This window comes from Chenopodium album, chromosome 20 (genome assembly GCF_948465745.1).
Source record: "Chenopodium album chromosome 20, dcCheAlbu1.1, whole genome shotgun sequence".
NCBI classification, from domain to species: Eukaryota; Viridiplantae; Streptophyta; class Magnoliopsida; order Caryophyllales; family Amaranthaceae; genus Chenopodium; species Chenopodium album.
Genome location: NC_137853.1, coordinates 8,607,202 through 8,634,986, shown reverse-complemented (window position 1 = coordinate 8,634,986; position 27,785 = coordinate 8,607,202). Strand labels below are relative to the sequence as shown.

The 27,785-nt window shown below is 34.7% G+C and overlaps 2 protein-coding genes across 7 annotated transcripts; both read right to left on the bottom strand.

Moving 5' to 3' along the window:
- Nucleotides 1-194: 194 nt before the first annotated feature.
- On the bottom strand, nucleotides 195-5,891 carry LOC145599054 (uncharacterized). The gene is made up of 3 exons (XM_081655467.1): nucleotides 5,732-5,891; nucleotides 2,426-2,541; nucleotides 195-1,221 (listed from the first exon to the last, which is right to left on the bottom strand). The coding sequence occupies exons 1-3, from the start codon at nucleotides 5,837-5,839 to the stop codon at nucleotides 729-731; spliced, it is 717 nt and encodes a 238-aa protein (XP_081511593.1). The 5' UTR covers nucleotides 5,840-5,891; the 3' UTR covers nucleotides 195-728.
- Nucleotides 5,892-8,170: 2,279 nt separating this feature from the next.
- LOC145598416 (uncharacterized) lies at nucleotides 8,171-26,191 on the bottom strand. Of its 6 annotated transcripts, none has more exons than XM_081654765.1 (11): nucleotides 26,033-26,191; nucleotides 24,386-24,578; nucleotides 23,332-23,572; nucleotides 20,419-20,548; nucleotides 15,789-16,015; nucleotides 15,463-15,714; nucleotides 15,299-15,375; nucleotides 14,855-15,224; nucleotides 11,646-11,690; nucleotides 8,759-8,820; nucleotides 8,171-8,678 (listed from the first exon to the last, which is right to left on the bottom strand). In XM_081654765.1, the coding sequence occupies exons 4-11, from the start codon at nucleotides 20,504-20,506 to the stop codon at nucleotides 8,630-8,632; spliced, it is 1,170 nt and encodes a 389-aa protein (XP_081510891.1). In that variant the 5' UTR covers nucleotides 20,507-20,548; nucleotides 23,332-23,572; nucleotides 24,386-24,578; nucleotides 26,033-26,191; the 3' UTR covers nucleotides 8,171-8,629. The 6 variants fall into 6 exon arrangements, 5 of the variants coding, with proteins under 5 accessions (XP_081510891.1, XP_081510890.1, XP_081510888.1 ...); XM_081654764.1 differs by having other exon boundaries at nucleotides 23,308-23,572; nucleotides 24,463-24,578; XM_081654762.1 differs by having other exon boundaries at nucleotides 24,463-24,578.
- Between the last annotated feature and the right edge of the window lie 1,594 nt (nucleotides 26,192-27,785).

Sequence of the window (27,785 nt, the reverse complement as noted above, 5' to 3'; positions counted from 1 at the left end):
AATCAACTTGACATTAAGAAAAACTTTTGATGTATACAGCTTGCCTAAGATAGTAAGATTCATTTGTTGAAAATCAATTGTTTGCTATAATCCTCTACTTAGAGGTAATATACAGTAATAGTTTTTGCAATTCTTCAAAAAAAAAAAAAAAAAAAAAAAAAAACAGATTTTTTGGTAAGGAAAATTAACTAGAAAAGTATTAACAATAAGATAAATGGGTTCAGAATAGTGCAAATTGAACAACTAATAAAGAAAACATATATAATAAAGAAATATTATATGTTTCAAATTTCAAAATATACAGAACTTATCCTGGTACATAAGCAAACTTTTCATCAACATTAACAAATAAATTGTTATAAAACGTGTGACTAAACCAATTACAATTTATATACTTACATAGTTCTACCGATAGCACTAAGCAAGTTAACAATACTCTAAAAAGATTAGTGACTACAAAAGTATTTGTACCAAGAAGGCTCAGTGTAGTTAGTTAGAAATTCACCTGTAAATAAGATTACAAGGTTAAATTATCTTGACTTTAGGTAGTTGAAGGAAAGAATCCCTTAACCTTCCCCTTCATTTATAAGTGTCTGTCCCGCAAAAAAAAAATTGAGAATAGAAATCTAGTCAGAGTCCTCCTTACCCTAAAAATTAAAAAATAAACTACAAAATTATTCGTGGTTAAAAGGCTAATCATGCTTCATAACTATAATTAGTGAGGCTGGTTAACCAAAACCTGGTGGAATATCAGGGTCTTCATCTGCATCGGCATGGGCATCGGAAGCTCGCTTGCGCTTTCCTGATGAGGAATAGCCGGGAGGTGAACTGGAATCACCTTTTTTGGACTGCAATGGACCATTGTGCCAATGAGGTTCTATACCCTGTTCAGCGAAACTATTATTACCAGGATGAGGCTGCTGTGTCTCGGGTTTTAAATCATGATTGTCCGTGGCAGTATTATTATGCAAAGAGAAACCTGAGGCTTCTTTATGCTCTCCATTAGACATTATACCATTGCTTTCCCCAGAAACAATGACATGACCATTAAACTCAACTGGCACTTGACCTGAGGAAGACGTTGAATCAATCGCTTTCTGCTCAGGATTCAGTAGTTTATCATAGACTGAGTGAACTGTTTCTTTTATTTCAGTTTTCATGTCATCACCCGATCGAATAATCTCCCATAAGCCATCTGAAATTTGATTCATCGCCTTTTCACTGTATCAAAGATGCAACAACCAATTAACCATCACCTCTGCCTACATAAAATGGAATGTCAGAGTTCTACAGCTAAGAAGACATGAAATATGAATTTTTTTAGGGCAGTAAAAAGCTGTGATAGAAACATAGAAATGAGCCAATTGTGACAAGCAACCAAAGTCTTAACAAACTGCAGCACCTAATCTCTAAGTAAAGAAGTCAATGAACTGCGACAAATGTAAACTCTGGCAATACAAAGCTTAACACTCATCACAAGAGATTAATCAAATCTGCAAGCCTTACATTATCAAGGTTAGTAAAAACAACCTATTGAAGAATTTGCTTCGTGCTGTAGGATTTTTCATAAACATACAGTCAAAACAAGAATGGCAGAGCACAGTGTCTATACACTAGGTTACTTTCAACTTATTTATGCTGAATTAACTATATTTTGTAGATCTGAACCTGTTAATCTTTGCCCAATCAGACTTAAATTTGCAGAACTGAACTTTTCTTTGTTAAACCGAATTTATTTTCAGCAGAGCTTGTTTGAACTTAGTTATGTTGAACTCAACTTATTTTTGCTAAGCTTACATTCATTTGACTAAATATAATAATTTTGTTACTCTGTTTCTTGTTTCCAAGTTGAAAAGACCATAGTCCTGTCCACAGATGTGAGAGTACATTTTATTATAAAAGTAGCTACAACATGTCTGTGATGCACAAAACCAACCACTCTACTTCACAAGTGCAGGACTAAGCTGAATTATCTGGAGACATTAAAAGCCTTCCATTATAGAATTTTTAGCACACCATTAGTTGACTATATTGAAGCCATTCAGACATCAACAAAGTGAGTGTACAGAACCATGTCCATCAGCCGCCCTCAATCTAAGTCCAATTTCTTACATACATGATCTACTGCTTTTATATACTCTATCATGAAATCACCTACTCACATAGTCACATCCCATGAACCTGAAGACTAAGTTATGCCTACCATATAATCAGGGTGACATGTTATTCCAATAACTATATTGGAGCTTGTAGGCAATCTAGGCATGTACAATTAAATGCTCTACATATTTCCCAAAGGCAAAGGTATTCCTCTTGCAAATGTCTAGAGAGCAAGATTTTTCGTCATCAAGATGAATAAGTAGATTCAACTAATATCGTGCTTACATCACAATTCACATATAGCACATAGGATGTTAAAACTCACCGAATTTCTTCATAAATTGCATCACAAAGTTTCCTGGTTTGCATATTTTCTGCACCAGGACGATTAAGTGCAGTGGACTGCTTAACCACTGAAATAATGTTGTTACGCAAGTCCTCCTACAGCAACCAGCAAAGCTCAGAATAAGAACACATAGCAAAGATAGATTTCTTAGATATAAAAATGAGTTTGTAAGCAAATCTACTAATATCACAAGAAACGTAGAATCCTGCATGAAGTTGACAACATTATAAATATAGGGAATGACATAAGACATTGTGGTAGATGTGATGACCTTTTAAATACAAACATTCAAATTATAAGCATACTTCATGTTTTTTTGATAACAACAGTTTGACTTTAACATATATAATCTCCACTTTAACCATCTTTGGATATTTATATGCAAGAAAAATCATGTGGGATCTAACCACATTCATCTCAATACATATTTTCAAAAATCGACTTTTAACTAATGTACAATAAAGCTCAAGGCGCATTGAGGCAATAAAACACTAGAGCACCTCTTTGAAGTGAGGCACAATAACTTGCGCGCCTTAGGTGCGCCTCTTTATTTGCACCTCACCTAGAGCAAAAAATAGACGTTCTACCCTAATCGCATAGCGCCTAGGCCACCTTTTTATACATAGCTTTTAATAACATTGCTTAAAGAATATAAATATATCAATGGCCAAAGTCGTGAGTTGGCAAGCATGTAAAACAAACTATTGCAATTACAAGAATGGGGTATAAGGTATACTGTAAAAGATAATGACATTCTACAATATAATGCAAGCTTTGGAGATATACAATATACTTCTGAAACAGGGATGTGCTCACAGTGGGGTGTGGGCCATATTAGACTCTTCTCTTCACATAAAGTTATTCCAGATGGAAGAAACACCATACTTCACGATTTACTATAAAGTGAGAGGACTTGTCTTCAAAAGCATAATTTTGTTCATATTTCCAAAGTAAACTATCTTCATAAGACAAAAAGGCATGGATGGCATAAGAATTATTTGACATCCAACAAATCATCAAGGCCTCAGAGATTTAAAACTAAGGGCTTGTTCTCATTGACTGAACTCAGCTGAACTGAACTGAAATGAATATTTTATAAGAGAAGAAAATTAGGAGCTGAACTGAACTAAGCTGAGCTGAATTGAATTTCAACGTAAGAGAACAGGCCCTAAGATGGACTAACATGTGCTTTGAATACAGACTAACATGGATTTAAATAATAAGTGTAATATTCCTAAAATGACAAAATCAATGCAAATTAGGAGATAAACATCATATTTAAGCCATATTCATCTCCTTTTTCATTAATCAGTAATAAATTTCCTACTTTCAATTATCATCTTTCTTGGACAGAACATAATATATTTCAGTATTAGGCCCTATTATGTTCACCTTAATTTCACTTATTTCATGTCATAAGTTCAAATAAGATAAGTTCATGAAAAAACAGTTCTAATAAGGGTTGATAAGGTTGCCCAAGTTTGAAAATCTGTTGGATAGAGCACATCTTTAGTAGTATTACTGCAACGGAATTAAGGTTATTATGACTATATCTAATGAACTCACTCTCGACATATATTGAATTCAAAATAATAAATGCATTGATTCAACTTGCAGGTCACTACAAACAGGTTAGGAAAGAAAGAATCAGCCAAATTCATACTTGAAAACTCAAATATCCACCCACCATTAAGAAATGTTGTACTTGAGAAACACATAAGAAACACATAAGCTACTGCTAGGTTAACAAGTGAAAGGTCAATAAATCAAACGTGATTACAGACAACTCAATTAACTCTTCTACCCAAATAGGTTAATCAGATGAAAGATACCAGGGTGGCAGGGTAAATGTATTCTTTAACACAAGCAGGGTATTAATCACAAAACCTAGTGTCCTGTACTCCTGTCTCATACTTCAGGCAGATAACTGAACCCATTAGCTTATTCTTTCTACCAGAATGTCCAGGGTCCTCCAAGTATTGGTGAATAAGACATTCAGACGTATATATTTCTGATGATGAGAAGTCATTAGAACACTAGTCAAACTATGCTTTTTCCCAAGAGAAAGCCGCTTATGCAACCTTGTTGTCTGTAACAGTAGGTTATGCAAAACTGCAGCTTTATTTTTATTTTTTTTTGTTCTTTTATATTTCCTCTATTCCCCGAATGTTGTAACAAACTACCATCTTGAAAAGTTTCACAAATATTGCAACATTACCAGATTTGCACATGCTTTCCCTCTATCTCTCTTCTCTGATGGGTTCCTATCTTTATTTCTCTCTATCTCTAATTTCGTGTCTTCTCTCCTTGTGGCAATATTAGGGAACAGAGAAGGAAGGAGGGTGGGGGGTATGTCTTTCTGCTTGAGCACTGATTTTCTAGCTAAATCCCAAATTTATCAATTGACATGCAAAATATTCTTAGCTAGGATCCATTATCTAGAGCCAGTTAAGTTGATAAAATTCCCTAGGTAATATTTCCCAATTTGCAAACAAATCTAACATAATATTCTTGGCATTAAATGGCCATAAAGTGTTTTCTCTGGAGAAATCCAACCAACAATAAAGCTTAAGGAAAGAGTAATTCCTCATTTGTCTGTCAATGTTACAACAATCACATTACTACTAAAGATGAACAACAATTACCAAGTCAATTAAACCTCTCAAGAAATCGATTCGACCCGGGATAGATACTATTTTGGAAATAACCTATCAGACTAGATTTTCCTATAGACTTGGAAACAAATGCCTCATTGCCCGGCAACATCCAAAGCAACAGCCCACTTTCCACGTACCTTAACAACTTCCCTCTTGTTAAGAGTACCCCATTGGTTCACCGTGTCAAACGCCACCAATACATTAAATTTAGTTCACTAAATTTCATCAATATAAAATTACTAGAATACAATTAAAGTCCAACTATAAACAATTTCATTATAAATAAATAAAACCCAACATTTTTTTTTTTTTGGTGATAAAACCCAACATTATTAGTGAATATTTATTCCACCAAAACTAATTGTTGCTACTCTTTTTTCCTCCAAATTCAACCAATAATAGAAAATGGGAGTAAATATAGATAATTTTCACACTAAAAAATTTCAGCATTGACACCCACAATTTCATTGCCACAAATTCCAAGAAACTAATCAATGTGCATATGATAAGATAACGAAATTTTAATTTGTTATTACATTAAATCCTAAAGACAAACAACAATAACAATAATAATAACAATAAATTGATTTTGTTAGAAGTGCAATACGAAAAGAGAGAGAAAGAGTACGTTTTGTTTGAGTTGACGGACAATTTTGAAGCGAAGACGGTCGAAATCGCCATCATCTTTGAGCTTGGAAATGACTTGTTCAGCAGTGATCTTTTCATCTCTACTCATTGTTTTAGGTTTTCTGTCTGCGCAACTCTCCTTTAACTTTCTTTGTTGAACCAAAAACTGTAAAGTTTGGTTAAGATATCAATGTAAGTAACCATTAACTATCTCAAGGAGTACTAATATTGTAGGGCGTGTTCGGCGCTAGCTTTTGAGTAGATTTTAGGTAGCTTTTAATGGTTTGAACAAGTCAAATCACTACATTATCTATCTTCACAGCTAACAGGTTGTTGGCAGCTAACAGCTACCTACACAACTAACAACTACCTTCAATAAGCTGCCTACACAGCTATATTTAGCCAAACACACCCTTATACCATATCAATTATGAATTACTCCCTCTATTCCAAAGTAATCGGAACGGTTTGATATTTGAACAATTCATAAAGATCAACCGTTTGATCTTTACCCATTAATTTAAGAGACAATTTGCTCTAACTAGTTTTTTTGTAAGATCATGTTCTTTTCACCTTAAATTTTTTTTTTTTTTTTGTAAAAATAAGTTCAATTGAGTAAAATAATTTCAATCGAGTAAACATTAGTAAAAAGAAATATAATAGAAAATCAAAATGATATTAGTTATAGTTTAGTAAAATTAATTTCTGTTTAGCAGAAATAATTTCATTTCAATAAAAATAATTTAACTCAACAAAAATAAGGTGAAAAGAACTTGATGTTACTCCTTTTGTCTCTTAATACAATGACATCACTAAAGGAAAACAAAATAATTTAACTCAATAAAAATAAGGCGAAAAGAACTTGATGTTACTCCTTTTGCTCTAAAAACACTACTCTATCTCAATCACCAAATCAAATTCGAAAGTCAGTGTTAAAGTACTTTGCACTTTTTTTAGGGCTTAAATAATGCAATTAGAAAAACAAATTTGGTTAAAACTCATACTACCTCGGTTTTTCATTATATGCAACAAAGGGGTATTATTTGTGAGACATCAAATATTCTCGGACTGGGTAAAATATTCCTTTGTTGCACATAATAAGAAATGGAGATAGTAATAAATATACAAGGCTTGAAAACATAGTGTAATAAGTCATTAATAATTGGGCTATACTTTGGAGGCTCAAACATCAAATTATAGAACATGACTATATGAAAACAATCTATAATTTGATTTTTCGGTTCCAAACAATGTTAATTCGAAAATCTGAATTTTAAAAATACTTCAATCCGATTTAATTTTATTTAAAATTTAATATTAATTTGAATAATTTTCTAGATATTTCACAATCATTAAACCCTCCCTCCCCAAAATGAAATGTTTGGAGGCCTCCGAAAGACAATTTTGGAGGTTTGTAGTGTGTCAATCGTCTTCTTCCTTGAGAAGGGACCAACGGTACCCACAGTTAAGGGTATCGAATCACTTGAATCGGTGATTTAGTTTGTGCTGTTAAACCCTAATCGCTTTGTTTTCCCGCCCCATTTACTTAATGTTAATGGCACTTGGTGTCCTTTTTAGCTCGTTTATATGTTTGCCATAATTGGTTTGTTCGTTGTCCTCCAGTACATTCTCCAAGTTCAAAGGAAAAGTGGAATACATAAGTAGAATGGGGTGTTCCTTGTTGCATACTCAAAGGAAAATGACAGATTATTCAAGTCAGCAGATCAAATAGGGAAATACTTCTGTTCACATTTACTTAATTTCAGTTCAGTTCAGCTCCAATCAGTTCAGTTCAGTTTAGTTCAGCTCCTAATTTCCCTCTCTCATAAAATATTCATTTCAGCTCAATTCAATTCAGTTCAGCTCCAATCAGTTCAGTTCAGTTCAGCTTCAATCAGTTCAGTTCAGTAAATGTGAACAGGCCCTTAGTTTAATGTATTCTCGCTGTATTAGAAGAGCTAGTAAGGCTCGTAGTTTGTAATATTTTAATATTTATTCAAACCGTTGTAAAAAAAAAAAAAAAAAAAAAAAAAAAAAAAAACAAACCTCCCTCCCAACCTTCATTTTCTCTTTCTTTTCTTTTAGAAAACAAAACAAAAAAAAAACACAAAAGAAAAACAGAAAGCTTCATTGAATTTTACAATAATTTACAGTCTCAACCTGAATAGTTCAAATTCTTTCTTCTCACAAATCTATGAGTATCTTCATTTTCAACATGACTGACTTCAATTAGTTGAGTAGTTCAAACACCCAAGTCATAAAGGACCATAACCTCAAGGGATCTTAGTTTTCTTTCAATTGGGTGTTCTTAGAGAGACGAAAATTGGAAAATATTATGTTCTTCAAGCCTCAAGGGATCTGACTCCGGACAAAGGTTCAATTCGTTATGAAGACTAGTTTATTAAATTTATCAGAATATATTGTAATTTTGAGAAAAAAGTCTACTAAACTATCTCACTACTCACTGTATCTTAAAAGCTAGCAATTGACAATTACACCTCTAAGATTTTAAAATCCCAATATTGTTCTCTCACTCACTAACAATAAAGGGTTTTCTCAGCTGAAATGAATTCAATGAAGCTACATAGCCAATACCTATCTTTTACTATCCCAAAACCCTATCCACCAAAAAACCAGCAGGGGAGAATAAATGGTGTTTTCCTGTACAACTTGGTTCTAATCCTACAACCAATGTACTATATAATAGTTACAAAATATGTTACAGCCAGAACAAAGGCATGAGAAATATAAATTCTTGTTCTGGAGAAAGCTCATAATACTCCTGTATATGCTTCGAAAATCTTGATAGACAAGTATCACCACGAAGCCAGCAACTTGACACCAGACTGATTTTGCAAAATCACCCTCCTTTGGCACCAAAGATAAAGATACAGGAAGATCAACGACGAGACCTTTTACGAGAACTGCCATGTTCACTGTGACTTTGTCTGCAAAGTTAGAGAACAATTAGTGACAGTTACATACTTACATTACTTTTGTACAGCCAATGAAGAAATTAGTAGCTTACAAATCATCAACATCACGCTCTTTACTCGATGAATCTTCTTTTCCATGTGATTTTCTGCCAGCCTGAAAGTAAATTACACAAGCTTCATCAAAGATACCAGAACACATCTATATATAAATTCGGATCTGCAAATTGACAACAAAGCCTTTTTTTCCTTGAAAGAGAGAAGGGGGGGGGGGGGGCATCTAGGAAATAAACCAGCTCAGCAGACCATGCCTTAAAAATACAGTAGCAAATTATTATAGAAATTTAGCACCTAAAACACTTGCTTGATACCAGTAGCTCAGTGATATGCAATGCCACTAACACACAAAAGGTAAAGCATTACAAGCATAAAGATTAAAGACAAGCAGCTCCTTTTTAATCTCACTCACATCATCATGCACACACAAGTAATACTTGATAATGATAAAGACCGAAGAAGGCTTGCATGACTTTTCTTGATTTACTAATTTAATGCAGGGAGAATGACCACTTTGTTTGGATTGAAGGAAATGGAGCGGAGCGAAGGGAAGGGAAATGGAGGGATGAATTATATTTCATTTGATAACAAATGAAGGATGGGATTTGGAGGGGAGAGAAATTAAATTGTAAGAGATTGATCTCTCCAACTATGGAGATATTTGAAAGGAAAACTCATCATTAATCCCTCCCCTCCCCCCCCCACCCCTTCCCTTCCCTTTCCTTCCCTTCCCTTCCCTTCCCTTCCCTTCACCTCCCTCCCCTTCTTTTCCTTCCCAATTATCTATCCAAACACACTGTTAGTGATATCCCAAACCAAATAAGAGAAGAATTAATAACCGTATTTGAAAATAATGGTTCATCAGATGATACCAGTGACAAACAATCAATATTAATCTTGAGTTGAAACCCCTGTCCTCTGCCAATTATGTACTAGTACTGGACAAAGTACACAAATTTGGAGTTTCCTCGATAATGCAGGTTCATACATTTGCATCACTCTTTGTGACACATGGTCTCAAATCCACAATACTTCTAGATATTAGGACTTTAAGAGTTAGAAACAAAGCTGGAACTATCTGAATTAGAATACTTATGGACAAGGTCTTAGAACCACTATTATTTGCCTATATATATGAGCAAACAATTAGAATTTGCAGGTGAAGGTTGCTGGGGTTGGCGGTGAAGGTGGAGTCATGGGTTGGTTGTGCAGGTGGTTGGGACAGTGAGGAGATATTGGTGGTGGAACTGTGGAAGTGGAGAGTAAATCACTAAGGGAATGGTCAGTACAATCAAATAATGTAAGAGCAATAAGGGCACTAGATGTAATGCACTATACCCTGAGGTCACTTTAAAATGTCACCTTTTTTTTTATTTTTAGTTTCCACCATGCAGAAAAACCCCAAACCAAAATGCCACCATGAAGATTTTCCAAATGTAGAATTTACCAGATTTATACAATCCTTCAAAACAAACACTGACTAAAATGCTCTTACATCCATTAATGACAACCCATATTTTTCTCTCCAACGGTGGGTTAGCCTTATTAAGAGCAATGAGGGCACTAGATGCAATTTACTTTTTTTTTTTTTTTTTTTGGACTTTTTCTTTGGGGTTAATCTATATACATCTCCTTGTCAAAAAAATATATAAATAAATAAATTGCATCTAGTGCCCTCATTGCTCTTAACAAGGCTTGTCATCAATGGATGTAAGAGCATTTTAGACAGTGAGAAAAATATGGGTTGTCATTAATGGATGTAAGAGCATTTTAGTCGGTGTTTGTCACCATGCAATGGGGCATGTAGAATTTCCTAAACCAAACCACTTTGCCACCATGTAGAATTTCCTAAATAAATATAGTCCTTCACAACTGTACTATGATTACCTTTACACACCCACTCATGATAGCTAACCCAAACTTTCTGTTTCTTCCCCTTCTCTCTCTTTTGTAGGTATTAATGATTGACTGAATTTATATCTCTCTTCCGTTGAGGTGCAATTACATAGAGGTGTGGTAACGAAGAGAGGTGCAGACTGTAGACATCTTCAGGTGTAATTGCAAGGGTTGTTGCGGTATTGTTGGCGGTATAAGTTGACGAAAAATTTAGCAAGGTGGTTGGTGGTGGCAGCGAATGGCTAGGAGGTCATGGGAAGAGAGTGATTAAGGGCCAATTTTTATGGGGCTCAGCTTTTGTAAATATGCTACCTCCATGGATGAAGTTTAAAATCGGTATGAGCTTGTGAAGGGTCAAATAATCCTCCCTTTTGTAAGATGATTATTTTCCTCCTTCCTCTCCTATTTTCTCATCTCCCAAAGTCCTAAACAGAGGAATTGATTTTCTTCAATCCTCCCCTCCCTTCAGATTATGTAAATATGCTACCTCCATTGGTGAAGTTTAATGATGGTATAAGTTTGTAAAGGGTGAAAATATATCTCCCTTTAATAATTCCCAATGTATAAAAAGGCTAAAGGCGCATGAAGACATTTCGGAGTTCCTTGCACCTATCTTGGTGGGCCAAATTGAAGTGAGGCGCACATTATAAACAATAAAAAAAATTAAAAAAAAAATTTGTGTGCCTTAGCTGGGCCTCATCGAAATCGCCTCGCCTAGACTACAAAAAGCGCATGACCCCTAACGTCTTGCGCCTCAATGCCTGGACGTGCCTAAAATCTTATCCAAACAAATTGTTTGACAAAAAGAAGAACTAATCAAACTTCCGAATTAAAGACTATTCTATAATTTTCCTAATTATCTATTCTTATTCCTCTATGATTTTCCGTCAGGAATTGGTTGTAATTTTTAAGAACGTCATAAAAGGGGAAATAAGAGACCACTTAGTGATGTAAATCAGAGTTAAGCAATGTCACTACACACTAAAATAATAGAAAAGGCATGCTTACTAACAGGATGGAATGAATTACCTGCTTGATGCTTTTAGTATGAGCCTCTAGATATTCTTCATAAGACTGCAGCAAGATTTCCAGATTACAAAATGAGGTTAACATACTATAAAGCTTGTCCATAGGTGAAAAAAAACAAATCTGGTAATTCATGCTTCATCTGGATAAGGTTATATGTCAGCCGAGGCAGATTACAAACTATGTGAGCTCTTTATAACACTAGAACCTGAGCCATAGCAAAGCTGATATCAAGTAAACAAGGCTGTAAATCAGCCAATCAAACTATGTAAGTCCCCAGGGTCAGTCAGTCAAGCCAACATCACAGCTTGGAGGCTGAAGTTGTATCAACCCTAAGCTCCAGGTCAATTTAGGTATTCTACATTAGCTAACGTTACAGGAGATTTTACCTCTTATCATAGGTAGGGTTCTTTTTGTGCTTCAAAGTATTTTGCGTCACGTAGTATACTTTTCCAAAATCCACGTTTCTATAATGAGGATTTCCTTTTAGTATTAAAGCTAAGGGCTAGATACTTCTTGTCAAAGCATGTTCTGCTCTGAGCAATACCCCCTGAAGCCCCAACCAAGCAAAAAGCGTGCAGCCTTGATTTCATTGGCTTGTAAAAGTGGTGGTCTGTAAACAATAAAACCCTATTACTCATCAATGAGAAGAGCGATAAATTTAGAAAATAAAAATTTATTGGAGCTTAATGCAGGGTAAGACTGGTCAAGGCTCCACCGAGGATTAACTAGGAGCCAAGTGCTCTTCCGAGCCTAGCCTTCTCTCAACAAAAGAAATTGACTTTATCCAAAGAATTTATCAGGGACTCCCTTTGTTTTTGATTTAAGGCTTTCACAATTGAAATAGACCCACAACTAATTCGTCATTTCTCACTCCCACTAATTTCAGTTGCAATACTATTTTATTATTTCCCTTCCCCAACCTCACTTGCACTATTTTTCTTCCCAATACAATTAGATACACCCCCATAAATGATACTTTATATTATAACATTCCCACTTAAGTCCCCACCCTATAAAAATTTCCTTAAACTTTATGCACACCCTACTATTGCAATTAATCAAAAAAGGAGTATAAACTAGCAAAACTCTATAATCAGCTCAAAATAAACATTAAAATATTTTGCACTACCAGTCAACTCGCAACAATTATCTTACTTTACAAGTTTAAATGAGTAATTCAACCCCATGTAATTTTAAACGGAAAAACCTCATATTTGATTGGCTTGGTTGCGAAAAGTTCCCAAAATATCATGCCACCCTTCTATGATTATTTACATCACTTTGACTAAACATATTTGCCGATGCATAACTTTAACCATCAAAAATACTTCCTTTGTTTCTTTCTAATTGTCCAATTTGTTTTTAGCGTAGTTTCCATAGCATATATGTAATTAAAATATTTTCAAACTTCATAATAAAAAAATATATATAAATACATATTTGTAAACTAAAAACCAAAACGAATCTATCAAAATCCTACATGCCTATGTAAATATATATTATTCCTTAAAGTAAGATTCCATAGCACTGAAATCTCCAAAGATTCCAAATAGGACAACAAATTAGAAACATAGTGAGTATTAATTATCAAATACTCCCTTCAAATCTATGTTTCCCATTATGAATGTGTACGTTTGCCAATGCATTTCTATACCAATAAAAATATATAGTTGCATATTAGTATAAAATACTGTAGTAGGATATTAATAAATTACTCATTGAGAAGAATCAAATATGACTATGTTATGTTTTATATACATATAGTAATTTAGAAGATTCTCTCAACTTATAAATAGTGACAAGATTTCAAATGAGAAAAACAAAAATGATAGGAGGGAGTAGTAACAAATAGATAAATAGATAATATTTTAAAAGTTTAATTAAGATAGACCTAACAATATCTTACATACTAACATTTATTTTCATATATTAACAAAAAAAGGTTTGAATAGTACAAAAAGACAAAATGATGCAAGAGACCAAATGGAGCAGCCCACTTCCCGTATTCAATTTTGAAAGCTTAAAACTTGGTCCACACAAACCATGGCGGATACCTTAAAGAAAGACTCTCATATGTCCTTTTCCGTTTTTTCCCTTCCTGACCTCTTTCCCTTTCCTCATTAGCTTTCTCCCTCGTTTTCATAATCATCCCTTTTTCATGACTTTTATATAATCTACCAAAATTCAACAACCTTGAAACCCAAATCAATCAATACAGCTTCCGGAACTAACCTGACATCAAGATTAGCATCATCAAAACTAACTAGCATTGATCTCAGAACCATCTTCTTGATGAATTACCAATACCATTACCAACAACCATCGCTCAGCTACATATCTTCTCTTCAACAACATTACCACCCACTATCACAACAACAATAAGCCAATAAGCATATTCATGAGAGCCATAAATTCTATGCAATTGGCTCAAGAATCAAATTCAACCGAATCCTCCACAAATATCCAAAACAATCAGAATCAAGAGCCCAAGAAGAATTTATTGGATTAGCAATCTCTCTTCCTCGATTCATTCTCAGATAAAATGACCTATAATGCAGTGAGTGGGGAATCAGAGAAAGATGAGAGGGAAATATGGGTGATAGAGATAGCTGTAACAACTATCAGTGATGGTGGATGGTGCCATAGGGTGTCATTGCCATTGCGAAAGGCTGGCCAGGACTCCAGGAGCAAGAAAGGGGACTGAGAATTGACTGCAGCCATGAGGTATCATTCTCAAGGTGGAAGGCTTGCTAGGAGCAAGAAAGGGAAATTGAGTGAAGAGAGAGAGAGAGAGAGAGAGAGGAGAGAAGGGGGGAGTTATTTACACATCCAAATTTTGAATTATTATTACCAAATCAGCAGTTTGGCACCTTTACTAATGATGTAAAGTTGGGTGCATTTTCATTAAAACTAAAGTAGAATTATCAAAGTGGAATTATTAATGCAGATTAAGAAAAAGGTTGGATTAATGTGAATAACATTCCCATATCTTATCTCTGAATTTAACATTTCATAATTCATATATTTGTGAAAACTGTATATACAAAGGAAAGGCTTTAGCAGGATGACTATACATGATTACTACTGCAGCTATAAATTTCAAAAATTCTAAAATAATTCAATCAGCAGCAGAAAATAGTAATTATAAGCTGAAAAGAATATTGTATATAAGCCCCTTGAAAACTAAAGTAGCTAAGATAGGACCATACCATTTCAAGAAACTCATCTTCAGAAAGAGTACTACACAGAGGACTCGTTTCACTAGACATCCGCATGCCATCAACTTGAGAAGAAACTTTGTGATCAGCTGGTGAGTCTAAAGCACTTCCTTTACAATGGGCTTGCCTAGTCAGTGAACCTTTACTTCCTGAGACAGGCAGACTCTTGGGAGGATATAATCCAACAGGTTCATGGTGTGCGACAAGGGACCCACTTGCTTCAGTATGATATTGATAAAGATAAGATGAGTAGAGCATGGACTTTGTGGTCCAAGTCATATCCATAGAAGGAGCAACATACCCCTCTTCAGGAAAACAATATCCAGACTCCACACCAGGCCTCCTCACAAGAAATGCATCCCTGAAATAGAGTAAAGAACAAATCACAAATAGCCCATCCAACCTGATTAGCTTAGCTCTGATCTATCATACTACCTTTTCAGACTTGGGTCCTCTTCAGGTTCTCTATCAATAAGTTGACAAAGTGCTTCCCCAATTTCTGGAGGTACCTCCTGATAATAATTGAAATTTTTTAATTTAACTTATACTCTGTTCAAAGTTGAGCAGGGGAGGCAAGAGATAGTTCACGCATTATTAACCTGGCAATCTCTGCTTATTTTGACAGGTTTGTATTCATTCAGTGGATTTTTCAGATGGATAGTTTTGTGGAATGGCAAATTACTTAAACGCAACCATTTGACTCTAAAACTGCGCCCCCATGGATTATTAGCACCAGTTCCTTGTGTCCAAACATTCTCCCGCCTCCGGCCAACAGAAGACATCATCTGTGCATACCCTTGGAAGAATCCGCTTGAATTAACACTATATATCAGAATTACTTTACGACATTTCTGCAAGATAAGGGAATCTCCATAAAATACAACATTGATATAAGACATCATCACATCAAAGGAAGCAATCTTACATGAAAAGCTTCTTCCAGTATGGGCTCATTCATAAGTTGGGTAGCCCAGATTCCCTTTTCAACTGAGAGTTGGATATTTTCATGATTCAAGCTCTTAATGATAAAGTACTTTGTATTGCACATTTTATCTTTTAAAACCATATCTGAATTGTTCATCAAATCCCTGTGCCCCTTATCTTCTGTACTAGGTGGGTCTCTCTCCTCATTTGCTCTACAGCTGGAACTATCTGAGATTACAACTTAGCTTTGTCCGACATCAGTCCACACATAAAATATAACTTTTATACATGTATAATGCTGAAGGGAAAATATAAAGTGTTAGATATGAGCTATAACATATTTAAAAATTTCATTCAGTTAATAAAGGCCAACAATATTTTCAAAGCACAAGTTCAAAAACAAGACTAAAAATTCAGCCTTGCACATACAAATGCAATCGAACATTTTAAAATATATCTGTATGCATGAATAATTAAACCACACCTGATCTAATAAAGAGCAGGGTATGACATCCAAATCACAAAATTAATGTTTTAAGATTACTACTAAGATGGATGCTTTGAAAGATTGGTAGACATTCTAAGCATATCTGATTATTCGGTCCAGCCATGGTTTCATGGTATGACTCATAAGCTTTATTTCTTGTGTATATCCTTCATTCTTGTAAGGTAGGAAAGTCTTTTTTCTCTATCCTTTGTGGTATCTTGTTTGTGCTCCAATTTTTTTTTTATTTTCAATAGAATCATTAACCAATCAATAACATCCCTCCATAAGCATCTCAAAACCTCAACAAGAATACCATATGAGCCAACTACTTCCTTAACTTTCTTCTCTTCTAAGCCTTTTGTACCGATATTTTTTAATTCCTCCACATATTGCCCAATTTGACTTCTTCATCCTCAAGAAAGAAGTCCTCTATACAACTTATCAAAGTATTATATCGATCTGTTCACAACCTCTCCATCTTAAACAAGAATCCTTTGGCATTCATCCTTCATACACCGCACCATAAAAAGGCCTTTGGTCATTGCTTGTATTTTTCTTGCTATCTTATTGATCACTTTTGCAGCAACTCTAGTCCAATTTGTTGTATACATATTTATAAACCTTTCACTTAATTTATCTTCAGAATAAGTTCTTTCATCTTACCTTTAGCGTGTACCATACTATGCAATAGTTTGTTCATCTCTATAATCATTCAAAGCCAAACATTCTATTTTCTTCATAATTGCCTTATTTTCATTCTTATTGAGCCATGTTATATCCTTTTGCATTGGTAGTTTCTCATAAACCTTTTTTTCCACTATAGAAATATGATTCTTCATCTAGCACCCCAACAGCTTCATCAACTAATCAATTATAGTAGCCTTCAAAATTCAGACCCAATAAACTCCACATTCCACAATCTAATCCTTTGCTCACCTAACATCTATTTGCATCAAACACAATTAAATATGAAAATCAAGGGCTAGAAGCTGGTATTGTGTAACTACAATTTCCTTTGATATCATCGTGCAATTAAGACAACTAAGTTAGTTCCAATTTTTTGATTTGAAATTCATTAGAAGTCATTCCATCCTCCATAACCAAAAACTTCATGAACATTCTCAAAACCGCATTGATTGTCTACACATGTCCAATTGGAAGTCTGGTTCACCACTAATTAATACCTTTCTCTATGTAGTGAATACTTGACATCACTACATCTAAATTATCCTAAAATTGACTTTTAGAAGCTTAAACACCTACTCTTTCTCTCTATCCCTATTTGTTTATCTCGTTGTATTTTTTGGGGTTAAACTTTAAAACTTTGAACACAAATCCTTAATAATTTATAAGAAATAACATAGTCAAGTGGGATTTTGTTAGGTTCATTACAATGTCTACTTTAACAATATCAAATTTTTTATCATTTATGCGTGTTAAATTGGAGATATTTATGTTTTTCGACTATCTTGAAAACCGTGAATATTTAAATGGGACTAACAAATAGGAAGAGAGAAAGTACGACATTTACAATCCTTATACCAAAATTAGTCTTCATGCTAATAATTTTATCACCTTTTGTTACAAACTAGAATTGCATCATTTACTATCTGATCATCAATGTCAATATCAACTTCATTTTTACACTTGAATTGTACTTAACCTCTAAGGTCTTAATAAAGAGTAAAAATTGGCTACATACTAATGAAAATTATTCGCAAGTAACGATGCAGAGGTATTCTAAGCTGGCAAAAGTCAATCAAAACTCAACTTCAGAGAGCTAAATAAACGAAAATGATTCAAAAGGCTAAGTGAACAAATTAAAACTTAAAGCTGATAAATTAATATAGCAATTTTTTTTTTTAAAAAAAAAAAAATAAAAATAAAAAAATAAAATAAAAAAATTTACATGCATAACACACACTAGACAACAATAAAAGCTTTATAAAGTCATCAGTTGCTAAACCTCAAAGTTGTGTGCTCAAGTTACAAAAATTTCATTAGGTATTGCTTGAGTTCTGTATTTTTCTCTTTGATTGATTTTTGTCTACTACTCCCTCCGTTTTCTTTAAAAGCTAGAGTTGGGATTGTGCGGAGTTTTAGGAGGTATAATAAAAGATGTTAGTGGGGTAGATAAGCCTGATAAGGTAATATAAAATTGTAAGAAAAGATTGTGGGTTATTATTTTATTGAAAAGTAAAGTGGTGTAAGAGGGAGTGAGGACCATTAGATGAGTGATAAATGATAAAGAGTGAGTGGGGACCATTAGTGTGAAAAGATATATTATTAAATTGTAAAGGTTTCCAAAAGAGAAAGTGTAGCTTTTAAAAATAACAGAGGGAGTACTAATTAGTGCATCCCTGAAACTTTTTCTTGTTATGCCTTAATGATTTTAAGATGTAGTAATGGCTAAAAAGTGTTCTCTGTCTTCTTCCTTTTACACCTTTACATTAAAGTTCATAGACCTAGGTTTAAATAAAAGCAGGTAACAACTACTTGATGACATACATTCTTTTGGCCAACTTCCTTATCTAAGAGAGAAATTTCCCTTTTGCATTGAACAAACAACTAGGCATCATGACCTAACAAGAAATTTACATAAATAGATGCCTTGGAATGCATAATGTTTCTATAGCAATGTGGTCTATAACAGATAAAGATGTCGATGGGTTGCATGTCACCACTTCTAAACCGTTTCAAGATATAGACATCAAAATGTCCTTACAATAAGACTTTAAAATACTTAAAGGGATGTTCAACACTTCGTTATATCACCAAGACGTAAATTTGGAAACATGGTAGAAAGGTCATGCATAGCACATGCATCTTTCTACCTCCTTTGAAGGGGATAGATCACAAAATTTTAGGTACACCCTAGAGCACCATGCTCTATGTGCTCCCGGAACTCTATTGAATATTACATGAAATTCAACTAAAAACCAACATCCAGCTGTAGAAAATAACATATGATTGGTGTAAAAATAACCTAGGTTTAACATGTCATGATGGATAGATTTATCAAATTATGCTCTTTCTTCATATTCAGCAATGTTATTTGTTAACTACTTTGAAATAAGCATGTTAAAGAAAAAAAAAAAGAATACATTAGTTGTCATAAAATAGTTTCTACAAAAATATCCAAATATGTACATTTACCGGCTGTAAAAACTACTCTTATACATGGTTTTTAAAACAATATTTTGCTGGTTTAAAAATAGCATATGTCGTCAAAAACAAAAGTAAGTTGTTAGTGTTTACAAAATGTGTAAAATATAATTAAAATATGTAAATTAAATGGTTATGGGAAGAAAGAAAATATACTTCATTCTTGAAATCGACTTGATGTAAGCTCTTGTTTCTAGGGTAGTATGGATACAGAGTATGTGTAAGAAAAAGGTGGTTCGGGAGCAAAGATAGAATGGTTCAAGAGCACTATCCACTAAAAGAGCCTAGACCTAATGGATATTGGGAAATAAAGAACAAAAACCTAGATCTCCCTCGTTTTCGGTCCAATCAATGAGAAAATTGCCATATTTGCTAGTTGGTAGCCTTTGAGAAGCTCATGGATGCCAAAATTTCAGACTAGAGTATGTAGCTATAAAATATTATTCACAGCAAGACCTCACTGAAAATAACAGGTAAGTTAAAAAAGGTTTATGTACTCAGTTAACTTTCTCATCCTTTACAGCAATCTGCTATTCATTTTCAGTATTCTCTAAAATCCTGGATGTTCTCAACCACTGTTCTCATAAACCAAAGTTTTCACTTTTTGGTACAGTTTTAGTTAGCTCAGTTCTGTAGACATGCTTACCCAAAAAGCATAAATAAGATTACTCAAATGTACTAAAACGTATTAGAATGCACAAAAGGTCAAGAAAATCGAAGAGGAAAAATACAGTGTGCAGGCAGACACATAATGACATAATCACTAATCAGGCATCAAACATTGAAAGCCTCAAAATTCAAGAAGGAAACTACAAACTGAACTGCTGGAAGAAAAAAAAAAATGATCAATAGTAAAACCACAGCAGACAAGGCCAACAAATATTGACAGAATATTTTCCTTGCAGAATTAAAATCTAGTGACTAGCAAAATAGATTGCTTGAATCAAGCCAAAGAGGAATAAACTCATCACCAAAATACCTGGTCCTTCCAAATTCTTGGCATCACACTTCCGAGATACAGAAGAATCAACAATAGAGGCATTTTCCTTTGCAGTGTCAGTGGACATGTCCTATATATATCCGTCCAGTCAATTCAATAATGGCACAATCTGCAGCAGCATTAGCGACTTTTATAAGAAAAGATAGCCTACTAGGTTCATCTACAAACTTAATATCGGACAAAACGACAGAAGAACAATGCATTGCTGCTGGGAATAATCTTTAGCAGGAATCATATAACCATTAGTAACAATTATAAATTAAAATATAAATTATTAGAGGCAAAGCACTTTTCATTCCCCCAAAACTTAGCACCTAAAATCTTTGGTGTGTGAGCCTCAGCCTCATGCCTCGTCACTCAGGTTAACAATACTTGTACCTCTTATGCCTTGAGCTTTTTAAAACCAAGATGATTACAATGGGATGCACATACAGTCCATATTGTACATGAGGTTCCAAAATAAAGTATTTTAAATTTTGATATTTTGGTTTTAATATTTACTTCTTTGTATTCAGAAAAGGATAGGGAAAACCTCTATATGGGATTCAGGAAATTTCACCTAAGAGCATCCCCAAGTCCCAAGGAAGCACACACTTGAGAGGCTCCCCAATGAATCCACTCTTCCCTACAAGAGTATAGGCATACAAGCCTAAACCTAGCTACAGGTTTCTGACTCAGATTTAAGAGGGGCAACAGTACAGAACATATGAATATGTTTGTTGTTAAACATTGCAGAAATACAAATAGCTTGCCCCTAGTTAGTAAGGACAATTATTAGATTCTACAAGTAAATACGTATAGTCCTCTAACACCCCCTTCCCGAGAGAGAGAGAGGAGGGATTCTTTAGTTGTATAAATACACCAATACTCCCATATAACTAATTTACTATTCACTAAAACGTATTCAGGAACAATCCTGCAACATAACCACATATCTCGGCCTTCATCCAACTTCTAAGTGCTTAGCCATTAGGATTAGTAGTATAACCTATTGGAGATGTTGATACAGGTGTGGTCTTTGCTAATTAGTTAAGATTAACATTTCTATCATTCTATGGATACAAAGAGGTGCCTAATAATAGGAGGTCAAGAGGAAGCATTAATTATGTCAATAAGAGTAGCAAATTAACATATACTACGAGTATATCCCAATCTCTTTGAGACTCTGACTAAGGAACCTCTAACTTCTCTTCCTCCTCTTTCTATCTTTCCCCTAACCTTCCTCTTCTTGGACATCCATCAATGCTACCACCACTTTAACTCTCATCACACATTCACCACCTCATTTAGAACTACACTTCTGCCATCTATTATCTACAATTCTACCAACATATCTTCCCTCCTCCATCTCTCTGCCAAAAAGGCCAATGCCATTGTGGATATCTACAAAAAACACAACTTTACTTATCCATCCTACATTAACTCTCCCCAGGGTCCATTAGATCTGGCTATTAGTAACAGTGGAAAAGTTGTGGCGTATAAATGGAGACGCCAAGGGTTGGCAAACAGGGGAGGAAAATAATTTTAAAAAAAAATGAGGCAAAGCCATTTGGGGAGGAGAAAAAAATATATAATTGAGCAAGAAGAAAGAGTATTTATCCTTTTACATAGATAACCAATCAGCAAAATGTACAAGAACAACAGAGAACAAGTTGTCCTTAAAAATAAAAATAAAAGTGCTATAACTATCCTTATACATAGATAACCAATCAGCAAAAAGTACAACAAAAACAGAGAACAGGTTGTCCTTAAAAATAATTATAAAAGTGTTATAACCCACTTCCATAGAGTTTCAGCCATAATCTAGAAAATGCCTCACTATATACTCTTACAAGTTACAACAATCTTGTCAAATGACTTGAAATACAGTTTATTCACAGATAAATATCCTGATTATAAAATTTCACTAACTTATTTACATAGTTATTATGCCTCTTCTCATATTTTTGAAATGCCAACCAACTTTTCAATGATTAACAACTTTTCACAGATAAATATAATATTCCAAAATATGAAAATTCTACATGGTGGCCTCTAATTATTGCAATTTGTATACATTGGAAATTTACTATTGCCATATTCCAAAGTGACCCACTACTTTTGCAAAAATCCCTAACATGCCCTTACATATGTTATATGGCTAACTTTTGGTGTTGATGGTTAACCTTTAGTTCCAATAAGTAAAATTACTACCTTACTCTCCTAATTAATCCAACCATCACCACCTAGCTGCCACCACTGCCATCCAGCCACCACCACCGCATTAACCTCCCCCCCCAACCACCCTACCCACCCACAAACCCACCTCCACCCACCCCAAAACCAACCCCCACTCATCCCAAAACCACCCCACTCATCCCAAAACCAACCCCACCCACCCAAAACAACCCACCGCACCCAAAAGGTAGTAATTTTATTTATGTAACTTAAGGTTAACCATAAAACAAATACAAGGGCACATTGGAGATATATACAAAAGCAAAGGGTCACTTTAGAATATGGCCCAAAAAAAAAATACCACCGAATAAATGCAAAAATTAGAGGCCACCACCATACAGAATTCTCCATAATACAGTTAATGGGTGTGGAGCTACAAGGAATTATAAGAAGTAGCCAAATTTGCTACAGATTCCGATGATCTAGAATAATCTTTCAAATGACATGTACACACATTCGGTGAAATCTTGGATCAATTTAGGTATCAAATAAGATCTACAACAGCAGCAGCAAACACGCTTGACTCTCATTCACAGAAAATTAATAAACACAGAAAATTAACAATAAATTAGACATTAAAAGCAGTAGAATAATCAAATGACTACAATAAAATGCACTAAAAATCAATCAGAGAAAAAATAAGCAGCGTACTTTAAAGAATGAAGGTGCAAAAACCTCAAATTGTAGCTGGAGCTTGGAGCAAATGTTTTGGTGAGAAAAATTAGGGATATCAAGATCCAAGAATATATATTCTGTAACGATTGAAGGATGGGAGCCTTGTGACTGGCTAGAGAGCTACATAGAACAAGCATCAAACTTTGGATAGTCAGTCCGGCCCAATATGGTGTAAGCCTCCTTTTTCTCCTTCATTAATTTGGCTTGCTCTTCTTTGCATGTACTCAACCAACTTAATCTTCTGCATTAAATAAACAAAACCATCAATATTTTAGTCAAGATTTTCATTTTATAGAAACTCTAGAATCAAGAATTGAATTAAGAATACAAGTCCAAATCTGCTAATCTAATTTCTATAAAATCCATGTCAACATTAAAATAATTTTTTGAAGTAAACAAATGGACATAAATTACCTATATACACACACACATTATAATGTTGCAGGTATCTACTCTATAATCCCCTACAAAATGTATACCCAATTTTAAAAAATATATCAAGGATAAAAAAAATAAAAATAAAAAAGGTGGATAGTGAAAGAAAAAAGCAAGAGAAAATGTGGATAATAAGGAAAGAAAAGTAGGAGAAAGTGTGGGGATGAACGAGGTTATTTTTATATACATAAAGGTGAAAGTTTTTTTCGGAATGTCCATTGAAGGCAAGTATGAACTTCATTTAGTGACGGAGATTGTAATAAGTTACGCATCATAACTATCTAATGTTAACATTACCTCAAGTCTATACAGCTATACCCTATTCCAAATTCCCCTCAAAAAGAATGGTTTGTTTTGATAGTAAAAAATCCATTAATGTGTACTCTTAATTGATTAATTTATGATGCATTCCAAGCAATGGTAAGAGGCCAATAACCTTCATGCGCACTCCTGCGAACCAATTGCAAGTGCAGCATGACATTTATCTTCATGCACATGAAAATTTTTTCAAATCTACACAATAAACTCATCTTATCTCAAAATTTCACTACTCACAGCAAATTGCAATTGAAAAGGAAACTCAAGCAATGGATATACACATTTCAATATAGGCGATTACCTCTATCCAGAGTTCTCATGAAACATATAATCCAAATTTCAATTGTTTCAGTAAGAGCAGACAGCACAAAGCCATACCTCAGATTTCACAGTTCCCAAGCGACAAGTTCTCTTTTAACATGAAGTTTGCCGTATCTCCATCAACAAGATTCCGCATTGGATCAAATCTAATGTTCCAATATACTCCTTTCGCCCTATACAATAGGCCACATTTAATCGAAGACCATGTTCAAGAAATTAGGTCGAATTACTATAACTATCCTTCTTCAAATAAGTTTTTACATCTTTACCATGCCACAAACTAATCTTTACTTAAACTTATTATCAAGCAGAAGACAAAGATGTTGCAAGTTTTACAAAGAAAGTTTAGAAAGTTGACTATAAAGTATAATTTTGGGACATACTAAAGTAGAAACAAAACCAATTATTTAGGGATGGAGGGAGAAAGAGATAGCTCTAACAGGCTAACAACTGTCTTGAATTAAGACATCAGAGGTTGCTCTAACAGATAGCCACTTACATTGATTTTTAAGTGTGAAATCTTTTTTGTCTCCAATAAGAAGCAAAGTGCAGCAAAATAAAGTTCTTCTAACCACAAAAACTCATCATGAATACTGTTTTTTTACAATGATAAAATCAAACTAAGCATTTATATGAGTAAAGGCACTAAGGCTATGTACAGATTGTACACTAATGCCCCCATATCCCACCTTACGTAAGCGTCACTAGAAAAATCAGGGTAATGAGATGTTCGGCCAATTACAAGAAATACATAATACAGATTTATTCGGTTCAATTTTAGTAAAGCAAAAAAGAGGAAGGAAGGGAGGGGAAAAGGAAAGAAGGGAAAGGAAAGGAAAGAGATTTTAGTTTCCAATGTTTGGTTAACCAAATGAATTGAAGGGAAGAGATAAAAAAAAAAATTGATTTTAAAATAATTTTTTTTGTAAAGGGGCATTCTTTCCACTTCTCTTCCTTTCTTGTGAATTCTCATGTCATTTAGCAAACCAAACATGGAAACATAATAAAAAGCCTTCCCATTTTTTTCGTTTCTGGCCAAATTCCTTCAACCAAAAAGGGGCTACAGCAAAACAAAATGCCACAACTATTCTCATCCAATAATGAAGCCACGATCCTGATAAATGTTCTAAAAGACCATGCCTCTTGAAAACTTCTCGACTCGAATTGTTCTGGCATTCTAAACCTTCACCCACTGTTTCAGATTCCACCATCAATAGACCACTAACTATATTTCTAATTTTATGCAACAATTATTCATAGATAACCCATTTTGGTATAGCTTCTAAATTCAGAGTATTTTTCAAACATTCAAGTACAAACAATCAAATTAAGAAATAACAATAACCCTAAAAAACCAAATAATACGTTTCCCTCTCTCTATTTCACCCATTTAATTCTAAATTAAAAAAGGATTAACGATAACCTATCCTGAAATAGCAACATTCAGCTATCAATTTCCCAGAATTTCATCCATTTCTCTTCGAAATTACACCATAAACCAATTCAGCTTTGCAAATTTCCTCAATTAAGCAATTTAACTTGAAAATGTAAAAATTAACCCAAAAAAAAAGAAGAAGAGAATCGAAAGAATTAAGCAATGAAAGTCAATGTAACAAGGATTAATTACCTAGCTAGTGAGAAATTGAGTTGAATTTCTGGAAAAAATTTGATAATGCCCCAAAAAATCCTTTGCACTGAATTTAGTTTGGTTGTGTTCTTACTAATAGCACTTGGGAAGAAGGAACGACGCTCTTTGGCTCTTTTTACTCTCGCCTTTTTTTTGAATGATCCTCTCTTTCCAAATACAGATTTCCTTTAAAAAAACTGATTTTTTTACTGCTCGCCGAGGGATTTTTTTTTAAAAAAAAATTGGAGCAATTTCAAGCATTATTGAGCGAAAGGGGTGTTTGGTTCATGGATAGAGGTGTAAGTGAACAGAGCCGAGCTAAGTTCTACCTTATTCATGTTCAATTCATTTTATTTGAGCGAGTTTAAGAACGATTCTTAGCTTCAAGCATGCTTAAAATTTTTTTCAAGCATGACTCATTTAGTACAATATATGTTCATAAACAGCTTGTTTATTAAACGAGTTGATAAACGAGTGTTTCATGAATGAGTGTTTCATGAACCAATTTTATAATACACGAACTTTCATAATAAACGAACTCTGTGCTTTTGAAATTTGAAAATCTAAAACATAGCATAATAATTAAATCTTAATTATAAACTTAAGAATTAAATTAACAAATGTGAATAAATCAATAATTCATGAACATGAATAAACAAGTAGTTCGTGAACATAAATAAACGAGTTGTTCATGAACTTTATGAACGAGCATAACTATATATGTTCATGTTCAAGCCCATCTATTAAACAAGCTTCAAAATTTGCTCAAGCTCAGCTCGTTTATTAAATAAACGAACATGAACGAGTTTCAACCGACCTCGAATCCGAGTAGTTTATTGATCAGCTCGGTTCATTTACACCCTATTCGCGGAATATAGGTATGACGTATGAGTTCAAAATGAAACCCACACTATATGTTTGTTTGTCAAAAATATGAATTTTATATCCATACCTCAAACCCATGAGGTATGGGGTTTAGTAACCTTTAGGGGAAGGTGAGTTTGGGCCATTCCATTCCCTTAGGGCCTTAGATATTAAGGGGCCGTTTGGTTGGGGGTAATTAGGAAAGGGAATGGGAATCAACTGGCTCGATTCCCTTTGTTGATGTTTGTTTAACACTTTTAATCATTTCCTTTACCCTCCCAATTACCCCAAATCCTTCCAACTTCATTCCCCACCCCCCTAGACTTTCCCGTTCCCTTTCCCTATCCACCTTCACACCACCACATCACCACCTTCACACCACCACATCACCACCGGAAAACCATCCCAGACCACCGCCGCCCTTACCCAGACCACCGCCGCCCCTCCCTTCCCCTGAGCCTCGCCGACCTCCCCTCCCCCGAAAAAATCTCCCCTAGCTAGCCCCGCAAAACCCTAGCCCCGATCTCCTTTGACCCCGAAAACCGCCGCCCAGCCCTCCCACCACCCTCGAAACCCTCGCGAAACCCTAGCCGCGAGGGTTTCGAGGGTGGTGGGAGGGCTGGGCGGCGGTTTTCGGGGTCAAAGGAGATCGGGGCTAGGGTTTTGCGGGGCTAGGGGAGGTTTTTTCGGGGGAGGGGAGGTCGTGGCTCACGCGGCTAGCGGCGGCGAGGGGAGGGGAAGGGCGGCGAGGGGCAGGGGAAGGTCGACGAGGAGTTTGGTGGCTGAGAAAGATGAAATGTGTGGTGGTGTGGTGGTTGTGGTGGTGGTGGTGTGGTGGTGTAGTGGTGGGACTGATTCCCTTTGTTTTAAAAACAAACAACAAAGCAAA